The 13549-nt window shown below is 45.4% G+C and overlaps 1 protein-coding gene across 1 annotated transcript in view; it reads right to left on the bottom strand.

Annotated features, from left to right (window-relative positions):
- Window positions 1–12955: 12955 nt before the first annotated feature.
- Window positions 12956–13549, bottom strand: part of LOC311325588 (cadherin-18-like) — a gene marked incomplete at both ends in the record, with an annotated part of 35195 nt that continues 34601 nt past the window's right edge. Inside the window, one exon of the mRNA XM_084458309.1 lies at window positions 12956–13500. Coding sequence (XP_084314435.1) covers window positions 12956–13500 — 545 coding nt within the window. The remainder of the gene's footprint in view (window positions 13501–13549) is intronic.

Genomic DNA, 13549 nt, shown 5'->3' with positions numbered 1-13549 from the left:
GGGTATGAAATGCGCTATATAAATAAAGCTTTGATTGATTGATTGATTGATTGATTGATATAATGAAATGGTTAGAAAGAACCAAAAGACTACATCCAATGTGGAACGGGAGAAATTGAGACAGAAAAACATTTTCTCACAAATTGTCCAAAATATAAAGAAAAAGATAAATTCTTCCATGCCATGGTTCTCAGCAGGAAACCGGTGGATTGTCCACTCCGAGTAGAGAATGAGTCCTTACCCCAAGTGAAGGAGTTCAACTATCTGGGGGTCTTGTTCACGAGTGAGGGGTACTATGGAGCGGGAGTTTGGCCGGAGAATTGGAGCAGCAGGAGCGGTTCTGCAATCACTTTACCGCACTGTTATGACGAAAAGAGAGCTGAGCCAAAAGGCAAAGCTCTTGATCTACCGGTCTGTCAGTGTTCCTACTCTCCATTATGGTAATGAAGGAAGGGTCATGACCGAAAGAACGTGATCAAGGATACAAGCAGCTGAGATGAGTTTTCTCAGGAGGGTGGCTGGTGTCTCCCTTAGAGACCAGATGAGGAGTTCAGTCCGTGAGAGACTCGGAGTAGAGCCGCTGCTCCTTTGCGTCAAAAGGAGCCAGCTGAGGTGGTACGAGCATCTAGTGAGGATGCCTCCTGGGCGCCTCCCTAGGAAAGTGTTCCAGGCGTGTCCGGCTGGGAGGAGGCCGCGGGGCAGATCCGGGATTACATCTCCACACTGGCCTGGGAGCAGGTAAAGATCCCCCAGGCAGAGCTGGTTGATGTTGCTAGGGAACGGGATGTCTGGGGCCCCCTGCTGGAACTGCTGCCTCTGCGACCCGACCCCGGATAAGCGGATTACGATGGATGGAGATGAATTCTTCCCAAGTTTGACCAAAAAATACAAAATGTCTTCACTCTTCCGGATGACCTACAAGCCAAAACTCTTCTTGGAGAAGCTGCTGCATAACTGGTAGGTGAGTTTATAACTGCATGTCACAAAGTTAGATTTGTTTCAATTTAAGACTACACAGATTTTTTTCTCTATATAATGTTTATTATCCACAGTTTATTATGACGATTATGATTATGATTTTTATTGTAGTTGTTGTTATTATTATTATTATTATTCATTAATTGTTTTTAAGTATTGTCTCCTTTATATATGTGTATGAGGTGCGACCGAAAAGTCCCCGGATTGTGTCAGCCACGCTCATGCCTCTATTTGAATTGAAAAAACAATAATATCCCTGTGTTGACTGATATCTCACGACTATTCTGGTATAATATTGTTCACCTCACTCAATCGGTGCTTCTGTGACAGGCTGTTTTGTAGAGTGTCACAGGGGTAGCTTGTCACAGTTGTGGCACTTTTCTCTACCAACTCCCAAAACTCAACAATTATATTACAATAAAGAAAGTACACTCTCAAAACATTTCAATTACAGAATCTGCAGAGAAATGACACATTGTCCCTCTCAAAGTAATCCCCCCCAGAGTTAATGCACTTCTGCATTCTCTTTTGCCACCCATGGAAGCACTTAGCAAAGTCCTCCTCTTTGAGCCCCCTTAGTTCCCCACTCACGGTGGCTTTGATCTCTTCCACGGAGTTGAAGTGCATTAACTCTGGGGGGGACTACTTTGGGGGGGACAATGTGTCATTTCAGAATAGTCGTGAGATATCGGGCAACACAGGGATATGATTGTTTTTTCAATTCAAATAGAGGCATGAGCGTGGCTGACACAATCTCGGGACTTTTCGGTCGCACCTATACATCATATACATAATTATCTTTTGTTTAATTTATTATTTATATGAATGTCTTTCTGGTTTGGCAACATATTTTACCTGTACATGTACAGTAACACCAATAAAGCTTCCTGACTTGAAAAAGAGAGAAAAAAAAAGAAAGAAAGAGAAAGAAAGAAAGAAAGAAAGAAAGAAAGAAAGAAAGAGAAAGAAAGAAAGAAAGAAAGAAAGAAAGAAAGAATCATGTCCGTTGCATGTCATCCCTCTGTTCCCAGTCGATTCCTTAGACAGCCCTCTCTGAAGTCACTGCTGTTCGGTTGCACAGCCACTCTCCTCAGCATCCTTGACTTGACTGAGGTAAACCCAACATGTGCCAGCAGAACCAAAACCCACTGGATGGGAATGGAAGCGAACTCTAGAACCCTGACCCTTTGCCCTGATGAAGACTGTTAACGGTTTTTATTCTGTCCATAGCCATGATTTAATAAAGGCTTTTTAATCTACACTCTTCCTCCTCTTTACTTCCGAGTGCCTGCGACATTTTTTGCAGTTGTCTATTTCCCAAACCCCCAAGAGCGCCGCTTCATTTGTTGACAACACTCACTTGAGCGCCAGGTGGACTCTTCTACAAACTCTAGAACCCTTTGGAAGCAATTGCGATCTCATTCTTTCTTCACCAAATCAAAAAGTGTTTTTTTTGTCATACTTTGGGCAGAGGCCAACAATAGGTGATGCTATAGGCTGAGAGATTTCCTAATGATATTGTGGGATCTTCACCTATCCCTTAGGCTTTGATAAGTAAAATTGACAATATTCACTGTCCGGTCAGATCAGGTCTAGGCATGAACACACCTGCTTAGGAGATGGTGGGGTTAAAGGTGCAGTATGCAGTTTGTGAGTTCCTGTTAGACTTCGACTAGACAAACAGCCACTCCTCCAAACTGATGGAAAACAAATGGCACCCCTTCTAGGCAGGGTTGACAGGCATTTCAAGTTGGCAACTCAAAATGATTTGACACTTATTACTATCCTGCGACATACACAGATGATGGATTTATTTCATTTCATACTATCAGAGCAACTTTATTGATTTCTGTCTGGATGTAGTGAGAATTGCAAAAAAAAATATGACGAAAAGTGCTTCTGAGCCAAACTGCATACTGCACCTTTAAGGAACATTGATGTTGGTGTCAGAGCTGGTTCTACCTCTCACAGTCTGTAGATTATTCCCATTTCCATTTCCAACTAAAGATAAGGAGTCAAGACACATTCATGTCATCCAGACAAGAAACGCTCAGCTTGCTCTGCAGCCCACAATGGAGGTAATGGAGGTAGATATTTTGGCGAGAGTTGCTTTTACCCTCAGGATGACAGTTTGAAATAGGTTTTGGGGAGTTATCAGTGCCACCTTGAAAGGGAGAGTGGAAAATAGGTGTGGGCAGAACATTCTGAATGACATATTTTTCTTTACATTGTTGTGGGAGAGACTTCTCAACACAATTTGATGTCCTCGGCGTAGAGTAGAGTAGAGAATCCCTCAGCACCTCCCCTGTCTCCTCTCCTTCCTTTTCCTCACCTCTCCCTCCCCTCCCTCCCTCTCCTGCCCTCCTCTCCTCATGTCTTTTCTCCTCTCCTCTGTCCTCTAGTCCAGCGGTCAGTAGTGGGCATGGCCGTTGGAAGTATTTTCTCGGAGGGGGAGGGCTGTTAATAAGCAGGGGTGGGGGTCCCGGGGGTCCTCCCCCATGCAATTCTGACTGTTAGAGTTTTTCCCAGTCGCCAAGATTTCTTGACACCCTCCATCTTTTTGAAAATGGACAAAGGCACACGCTCATCCAAAATGGACAAAGGCACACGCTCATCCAAAATGGACAAAGGCACACGCTCATCCAAAATGGACAAAGGCACACGCTCATCCAAAATGGACAAAGGCACACGCTCATCCAAAATGTTTCAAAATGGGTGCTAGACAGAAAAACAAACTCATCAGGTAAAGCAGAGTCGGCGCACCAGAAATATACTCCCCGGATTTTTAATTGACGCCGAGGTCTCAATTAAAAATCCTGGGAGCATATTTCTGGTGTGGAGACTCCACAGTACTTTTCCTGACCCTCCACCCTTTTCTCAACACCGTGAGCACAAAACTTCAAACTACATTCACAAAATCTCTAACTTTTCTGGCAAGACAAAAAACAATCGCCTCAAAACATTCATCTGTGCTCAAAACCACAACAACGTTGTCAGATCATACCCAGAGCCAGTCAAACTTCAAAACACTACTGAGCATTATACACTACACTACCTCATGTAGCTGCAGAAAAAAGTTTTCTTGTTTACAATACAATACATTACACTGTTGATTGCCTCAAGATGTGTATAGTCTTTAATAACTCAGCTGTGTTTCATGCAGTCTAATGGTGGTGTTGTTTTGATGGACCATGTCAACTATGAGGGCCTCTTGCTGTTGGGAGAACAAAGCTGTCCTTCCACCCTCATGTGGCAGTCTGGCAATTCTACAAAAAGTGATCATCCAGTTACACAGCAAACGTTCATATCAACCTCCAACAACTGAATTTGCTTACTGTATATTGGTTTCATCATATACATTTTGAGTCATTGTGTTTAAGCTATGACACCTGTGCTTTAATTGTGTTTAACATTTGCTACGTGTGTTTATCATTATGCATCACAAGTGCATCACCACTAAATGCAAAATGTGTTTTAGTGAGTGAGAATGTGTTTGAAAGTTGTGTCTAATTAGGTGGGTTTTCAATTCAATAAATGGGTTCAGGCCACTGAACATTTCAGACAATAGACAGGGTAGACAATAGGGTTTAGTGTTTTAGAAATAAATAAAAAACCCACTTCTTTTCTTGCATTCTGATGACTTCCCTATGCACCAATGTAGCCACTTCCATTTACTAAATCAAGCTGATTGGAATGCACAGTACAGTAATTAGAACACACATTTGTTTCGTCATGACTGAAAGAACGAGATCACAGATACAAGCGGCCGAAATGAGTTTTCTCCGGAGGGTGGCTGGCTGGGATCTCCCTGAGAGATTGGGTGAGAGGTTCAGTCATCCGAGAGAGACTCGGAGTAGAGCCGCTGCTCCTTTGCGCCGAAAGGAGCCGGTGGGGTAGTTGAGGTGGTTCGGGCATCTAGTGAGGATGCCTCCTGGGCGCCTCCCTAGGGAGGTGTTCCAGGCGTGTCCGGCTGGGAGGAGGCCGCGGGGTAGACCCAGGACTAGGTGGCGGGATTACATCTCCGCACTGGCCTGGGAAAGGCTAAAGATCCCCCAGGCAGAGCTGGTCGATGCAGCCAAGGAAAGAGATGTCTGGGGCCCCCTGCTGGAACTGCTGCCTCCGCGACCCGACCCCGGATAAGCGGATGACGATGCATGGATGGATGGATGGATTTGTTTGTTTAACTTATGTATTCGAATAAGTTAGACAATGTTATCCAAACTGTGTTTGTGTTTTTTATTCTTCAGTATTGGCCCCCTTCTGTGCGTGGGTACTGTTTTGCTCTGCTAAATGCCTAAAAAATTGTGTTTTATACTGTCAGTCACGGGCATATTTGAAATCACATATCTCCCTACCTAGTGTTCATGAAAACAAAAACAAGTTCTGTCTCTAAACTATGTTGTTACGTAACATGTTTGTGATTTTTTAAGTGGGTGTACGGAAATCCTGGAGCTTTCTTAGTGGGTGCATGACATAGTTTTGCATGTCACATGTATGTCACATAGACATGACCACTCCTCTCCTCTCACCTCTCTTCTCACTTCGTCTCTCCTCTGCTCTCTCTCCACTTCTCCTCTCACCTCCTCTTCTCCTCTCCTCTGCTCTCACCTTTTCTCCTTGCCTCTCCTCTGCTCTCTCCTCTTCTCCTCCCCTCTGCTCTCTCCTCTTCTCCTCTCCTCTGCTCTCTCATCTTCTTCTCTCCTCTGCTCTCTCCTCTCTTCTCCTCCTCTCTGCTCTCACCTCTTCTCCTCTCTACTCTTCTCCTCTCCTCTTCTCTCTCCTCTTCTCCTCTCCTCTCTCTTCTCCTCCCCTCTGCTCTCTCCTCTCTTCTCCTCCTCTCTGCTCTCTCCTCTTCTCCTCCTCTCTGCTCTCTCTTCTCCTCTCCTCTGCTCTCACCTCTTCTCCTCTCCTCTGCTCTCTCCTCTTCTCCTCCTCTGCTCTCTCCTCTTCTCCTCTGCTCTCACCTCTTCTCCTCTCCTCTGCTCTTTCCTCCTCTCCTCTGCTCTCTCCTCTCCTCTGCTCTCTCCTCTTCTCCTCCCCTCTGCTCTAACCTCTTCTCTTCTCCTCTCCTCTGCTCACCTCTGCTGCATCACCTCCTCAACTCTCCTCTCGCCTCCCCACTGCTCTCACCTCCTTTCTCCTCTCCTCTGCTCTCTTCTCCTCTCCTCTGCTCTCACCTCACCTCCTCAACTCTCCTCTCTCCTCTTCTCCTCCCCTCTGCTCTCACCTCTTCTCTTCTGCTCTCTCCTCTCTTCTCCTCTCCTTTGCTTTCACCTCACCTCCTCAACTCTCCTCTCTCCTCCCCTCTGCTCTCACTCCTTCATCCTACGCTCTCCCCTCGTCCTCATCCCTGCCGTGGATGATGAGTCAGGCATTAATCCCCCCCCATCTCCTGTTTCAGATGGAGGCTGTTCAGCTGTGTCTTGTTTTATCTCTTCTCACTCAGCCACAGGAAACACAGCCTTTTATTATTTATGTCGAGCCAAGACAAAGAAAACATTATTGGAAATTATGGAAGGAATGACATGCATCAATCTCTTCCTCGGTGGGTTATGGAATCCGGATGCTCCAAGGTACTTGCTTGAGTGAAAGCAATAACAAGTACCTATTTCACCGACCAGAGGGTGGGATTGGAGCTATGTCCTTACCGCTTGCAGAAACTCTGTCATCTCAAGTACATTCAGGTTGCAGGCTAAATATAGTACGCTAGGTATCGGGGGATACGGGCTGGATGTTTCTCATCTTTCTAGATGCTTCTGTAAGCGATGTGCTCAGTGCCCGATGCAACGGATTTCCCCCTTGAAGCTGGGGTGGCTGTATAGCTCAGGAGGTAGAGCGACTGCTCATGTCCACATGTCGAAGTGTCCTTGGGCAAAGACACTGAACCCCAAATTGCTCCCAGTGAGCAGGCTAGCGCCTTGCATGGCAGCTGCCGCCATCGGTGTGTGAACGTGTGTGTGAATGGGTGAATGAGAGGCCTTCATTCTAAAGCGCTTTGGATAAAAGCTAAGAATGTGTGTGAAATGCATACGGTGAAACAGTCTCACAAATACTGTCTGTAGTTCAACTGCTCTGCGGTTGCCCCAACGCCTTTAGCCTGATTATTCAAAACAAAGCAGTCAGCAGCCTGCTGGCCCCTCATACGGTGATACCCATGGATGTTGTTTCTACCACCCCAGATAGCAAGCGGATCTGGGCCATATACAGGCCAGATCTGGCCCTTGTGGCTTAGTTCCGGCCCATATATGGCCCAGATCCGCTTGCTATCTGGGTATGTCTAGCAGCACCAGGACCCTGGGACCATGTGACGCTGGGAGTGGGCGCTGATGAACGAGGCTGGCAAACCGAGGACAAATGTGGCACAGCAACAACACGTGGCGCTTTAATTAAGCCTGCGAATACAGAGAGCGAGGTACGTGTCTGACGCCTGTGTCCCTTATGTTCGCTGATGAGAAATACATCTTGTTTACCTCTGCTTTCAACCGCAATAGCATTGCATTCACATTACAGTCATTTGGCAGACGCTTTTATCCAAAGTGACTCACGATAATTGCATCTCAGTGTACTGCCCGCCAGTCGTAGTGCATCTCCTTTCTAGTAATGAAGCCAAAGTGCAAGAATAGCAAAGTATAAATACAATAGGTTCTTAAGAGGGAGGATCGTTGTAGTACTTCTTGAAGAGGTGAGTTTTGAGCCTGCGGTTTAAAGATGGACAGTGACTCTGCTGTCCTGACGGCAGTGGGCAGTTCCTTCCACCACTGCGGGGCCAGGACAGAAAGGAGACAAAGGCGTGGACAGGTTTTTTAGCCTCTGACAGAGTGAGTGTGGGACAGTTTTGCGATGTTCCTGAGGTGGTAGAAGGAGTTCTTGCACAGATGATTAATGTGGGCCTCAAAGGTCAAGTGAGGGTCCATTCTCACACCCAGGTTGGTAACTGATGATGACAGGAAGATGTCCTGGCCAGAGAAGGTGATGCTAGTTATTAGGGACCTTCTGTGGGGTGCCAATTAAAATAGCTTCAGTTCTGGAGCTGGTCAGTTGCAGGCAGGTGGTCAGTGTAGCTGGTGATAACAATGGTGAGGCTGCAGAGGGAGTTGAGTATTTTGTTTTAGATAGTTGTGTGTCTGCATGTCAAACGCTGCTGACAGGTCTATAGATAGATAGATAAATAGATAGATAGATATCTCTCTTTCCTCCGCCCTGATACTCCTAGACCTGTCAGCAGCGTTTGCCATGCAGACACACAACTACAGTATCTAAAACAAAATACCCAACTTACTCTGCAGCCTCGCCTCACCTCACCTCATTGTTATCACCAGCTACACTGACCACCTGCCTGCAACTGAACAGCTCCAGAACTGAAGCTAATTTAATTGGCACCCCACAGAAGGCAGAAGGTCCAGTCATCCCTAATAAGTAGCATCACCTTCTCTGGCCAGGACATCTTCCTGTCATCATCAGTTACCAACCTGGGTGTGAGAATGACCTTGACCTTTGAGGCCCACATTAATCATCTGTGGTTGATTAAGAACTCCTTCTACCACCTCAGGAACGTCGCCAAACTGTCCCACACTCACTCTGTCAGAGGCTAAAAAACCTGTCCACGCCTTTGTCTCCTTTCTGTCCTGTCCCCGCAGTGGTGGAAGGAACTGTCCACTGCCGTCAGGACAGTAGTCACTTCCCATCTTTAACCGCAGGCTCAAAACTCACCTCTTCAAGAAGTACTACAACGATCCTCCCTCTTAAGAACCTATTGTATTTATACTTTGCTATTCTTGCACTTTGGCTTCATCACTAGAAAGGAGATGCACTACAACTGACGAGTAGGACTTATTGTGAGTCACTTTGGATAGATAGATAGATATAGATAGAAAAAATAGATAGATCGATAGATAGATAGATACTGTAGATAGAAAAATAGATAGATAGAAAAAATAGATAGATAGAAAAAATAGATAGATTGATAGATAGACAGATAGAAAAAATTGATAGATCGATAGATCTCTAGCAACTTTGTTTCAACACAAACCAGGGGAACGCTGATTCACCTGATAAACTAACATTGAAAAGACCATCTAGTGTGTGTTTTTTTTTTTAAGTGACCCTGCATTTACAGCCTTCAAAGCCTCCACCTCCACTTCTAGTTCCACAAGACTCCGGTGTAGCAATCATCAGCAATGCTCACAGAGAGGCCAAGTTCCTGTTCCTGCTGACACCCTCACAATGACGGACAATTATGTGCTGAATAGTTCATTATCGCCGGTACAAGCAGCCATGTTCCTCAGAGGCATGGAGAGCACAGTGTATATCTGGCTTCAGTGTGCAGGGCCGGCTCTGGGCCGTGTGGAGCCCTAAGCTTAATTAGTAGGGGGAAGGAGGGTATTCCAAGGACAAATACATGGGGAGGAGTGCTTCAGATCCTAGGTACATGTAAGGAGAAGCAAGCAGCCCGAGGACACATGGAGATGTTAGGCCACTGGTCCGCAGTCCTGTCTTGTTCCCTCAACGTACCCACATCAAAAGCACCCCTGTCCTCTCTTCTTTCAAAACTGCTCTTAAAACCCATCTCTTTAGACCTGCCTTCAGTTCTTTTTGTCACTACTTTTATTAAAGATTCCTCTTTTTCTTTTTTTGTACTCATGTAAAGGGACTTTGGGTACCCAGAAAAGCGCTGTACAAATTTGATGCATTATTATTATTATTATTATTATTATTACAGTATTATTGATAATAATAGTAATAGTAATAATACTTTTGGAATATATGAAAAAAAAGCATATAAACTACAGTACTGTATCATGGTCTACAAATGTTTGTGGTTATCAGCGTGTCTTATTCATTATAGAATGCTGATGGAGAGAAGGAGGAGAGAAAGAAGGAAATGATTTCAGGCGTTTCCAGTCTGACAGCAGCAGCAGCGGCAACATGGGGGAGGTGTGAAGTGGCATAAGTAATATTTCTCAGCAACAATGGCAACAGCGCAGTCCCAAAGCAAAGGGAGAAAATTAAATGATGTCCCCAGAGCAGGCATGGAAATTTAGAGCTGAGAGGTGTGCACTACAACAAGGACAGAGGATACTTTGTTGTGGAAATGGTTTGGAACCATGCTTTTGTGATGAAGCGACCCTTGGGTGTGGGAAATGATGTGTTTGGAGCACAAGGTCTTCTGGGTCTCAAGGTACATGGTACTGGTTTGGAGAGCGGAAGACCGGGGTTCTATTCCCGTCGGTAAGTGTCACACAGAGTATAAGGACTTCTAACAGATTTACTAAGCATGTGCACTAAAGGAGCAGCAAAGGCAACTCACACACATGCACGCACGCACACACACGCACACGTACACACACACACACAATATCTGTAAATCAACAGCTTGGTCACTGAAACGCATTAACAGAACTCTGATAGATTAAGGTACAACATGTTCTACCATAATTGTGTGATTCAAATGTGTCTTCAATGCCAATTAAGATAACTCAGTCTAAATCCTACACATGGCCATTCAAGCTTCATGAGTTATAAATAATTAGTATGTGAAGTAATTAAATGTCTTTTGAATGCCAATTAAGATAGCTTATGAAGTCTACATTCTACACTCATCATTAAATTTGTATGACATGTAAATACTTATAGTGCTGCTTGCTTACTTCTTGATAAGATGGACATATTAGCAAATGGAAAACCTCTGACTGGTTTCCTGTTAGCTGTCCTTATTTACATCCTTAAAGAGGGACACCGTTGCTTACCGAAAACTCAAGCCGACAGCCATACTCAGAGGTCAATCATCATAATTAGGAAATAGCTAACAGGATCATATTAAAAGGCATTTCTCTGAAAATCAACCATATTCAACAATTTAATTTGTAATATATAAAAACACAACACACTGCTTTTATGTTGCATGGTGCAACGTGCGCTGCTTGTCTTGACAATGTCTTTCTCAGAAAAGAGATTTCAAAACTGAATGAGTGAAACTGGCTTGATTAAAGGTTAAATAAACTACAAAAGTAAAGTACTGTCATTACTGAGAGAAACAGCATGCATGGGGTTTGATGGGTAAACACTTATGGTAAATTAATGTGTTCCATCTCTAGCCTTCAACTGGAAATCAACATAATAGAGATCCTCAAAACAGTCATTATCATGTTTACCTCTCCATGTATTTTGCAGGCACAAGTAACTGGACTTACTGTTCTCTAGCCATTACAATGCTATTTATGTTTTAGCCTTTCTAGTCTTCAAATTTCCCTCTCGAAAAGAAATGCAATTACAGAGTCATGAATAATTCATGTTTTCCCTGCTATTATGGCAGCCAAATTATTATCTTTGTTGAGATTACAGATGTTTTCAAAGAGACTAAGTACACACACATCTCCCTATTACCCCCTGGTATGAATAAATAACTGCAGCAATCATGGTTTTCTGGCTTTGGGCTTTTAAAAACCCTTTACCGTAAAAGGAAGCTATAGTCACAATATTCTGCTGAACAAGCCTTTTCTATTCTTAATGTGAACCCTAAGACATGATTTAAGTAAATGGATGTCGTCTGACACGATCGTTAGTTCTATTTGATTTTCGTCGTAAGAAATGACAATTGTGATTAATGTAAGCTCGTGGAAATGGCTCTGTTAATTCTGCAGTCGCACCGTTCCTGATATCATTAGGGGCGTTTGAGCAGAGTTTTGTGTTGGTGCTTATTTATCTAGCCCGAGTCTCCTGGGATCTGATCAAGAGCATCCTAGAACACAACGGGCCTTTGCTGGGCTGTGGTGGAAACCTCAGTAGAGCCACACTGCACACCAAAGCATTTGAAGCCAATTACGTTTGCAATGATGCTGTTAACGCAATTAAAAATTTCACCGCTCTTGTGAAGAACTTCCATGGCTTTCTGTGGCATGTCCATGCTGTGTACAAAGTTAGAACGGAGGACAGGGAGGACCTTGGAACCCAGATAGCAAGCGGATCTGGGCCATATACAGGCCAGATCTGGCCCTTGTGGCTTAGTTCCGGCCCATATATGGCCCAGATCCGCTTGCTATCTGGGAAGGGTCTTCAGCAGCGCCGTTGTTTAGCGGTGAAAGGTGATGATGATTATAAGGGCCCACAAGCAAGCAGGGCCCACAACAAAAACAAGAGGTCCCTCTTTCTATGACGAAATTATTCTGCATGTAGATCAGTCACACTAATGCTGCATCAGAATTCAAATTAAACCACAAATAATGCAATACAGATGAAAGAAATTTTACTTACCTGAGCAATATCCCCCTTCTTAAATGGTTTGGGTTAGGGTTAGTCTTAAGAATACACTGTTCTTACTGTCTAAAAGGTCCTAGCCAGTTAGAAACAGAAAGTGAAGGGAGTGAAGAGGCTCAGAGTAGTTCCAGTCATGAAACTGCTACAGACAGAGACAGTCCAAGCACAGGAAGTACACAAGTAAATGTATTATGGAGGTTAATTGGAAAAAGAACATAGAGGAACAGAAAAATAAATACAAAATGATATATATATTTTCTTTAAAAAGGGGTAAAAAAAAGTGGTGACAAAAAGTTGGAGGGGTAGGGGCCCACACCAATATTTTTTAAGGGGGTCCAAAATTCATAGCAACGGCCCTGGTCTTCAGCCTGGGAGGAACACAGTACTTACCACCATGGCTCTGCACAAACAACAAGACTCCAACAACTCCAACGAGACAACGTGAATATTCAAACAATTCATTTCTCTGAAATAATTGGCCTTTATTCATCAATAAAAAATATACAATAGGGAAAATACTTTCCTTAATCAAACCAACTCCTGTGAAGTCTTTTGGATTTGTTCTCTTCCAAAATCAGTCACTGCTTTCGGTCTCTAGTCAATTCTGGAGAGAAACAGCGGCCAATATCACCGGCACAACAAAACCTCCTCCCTGTATGAACAGCTGGCTGGGTGGAGGGGGGGGGGGGGGGCGGAGGGGTGAGACTGCCCCCAGGCCGGCGCTCTAGGGGCTGAGTTCTGTCATGTGGTCTCCAAACAGGCGCGCCAGAGTGTGCGCTTCGGGCTCCCAGTCGTCCAGGTCTGAGTATTTTAGCTCAGGCAGTGCCCCGGCCAGCCCCAGAGAGCTAATGGACCCCGAGAGGGAGCCCCGCCCCTCGTAGGCGTAGGTCTGCAGCGAGTCGTAGGGCGGCCCTCTGCTGTCCAGGTCCGCCTCCGCCAGCTTCTCCCCGAGGGCCCGGCGGACCACGTCTTCGCTGTCCAGCGCCGAGGAGCAGGGGGAGGCGGACAGGCTCCTGCCGCCCGCTCCGGCCCGGCACCCGATCACCAGCCAGGCGGCCTCCGGCACCACCTCCCGACGGCGCCGTGGACGTCTCTGCCCGGGGGCGCCGGGGTTCCGCAGGGCGGCGATGTCGAAGGCCTCCGTGTCCTCCTCCCCGCCCCCCTCGTCGTCGTAGGTCACCACGTTCTCTCGGACGTCCTCCTCGGAGACGATCAGGGCTTCCTTACTGGCCTTCTTACTGCGCAGGGTCAGGAACAGCACCACGATGGCTAGAGAGAGAGAGAGAGAGAGAGAGAGAGAGGGAGGGAGGGAGAGAGA

The sequence above is a fragment of the Borostomias antarcticus genome (genome assembly GCF_949987555.1).
Source record: "Borostomias antarcticus genome assembly, chromosome: 24".
Taxonomy (NCBI): domain Eukaryota; kingdom Metazoa; phylum Chordata; class Actinopteri; order Stomiiformes; family Stomiidae; genus Borostomias; species Borostomias antarcticus.
The sequence above is the reverse complement of the archived record's forward strand: the minus strand, read 5'-3'. Positions and strand labels throughout refer to the sequence as shown.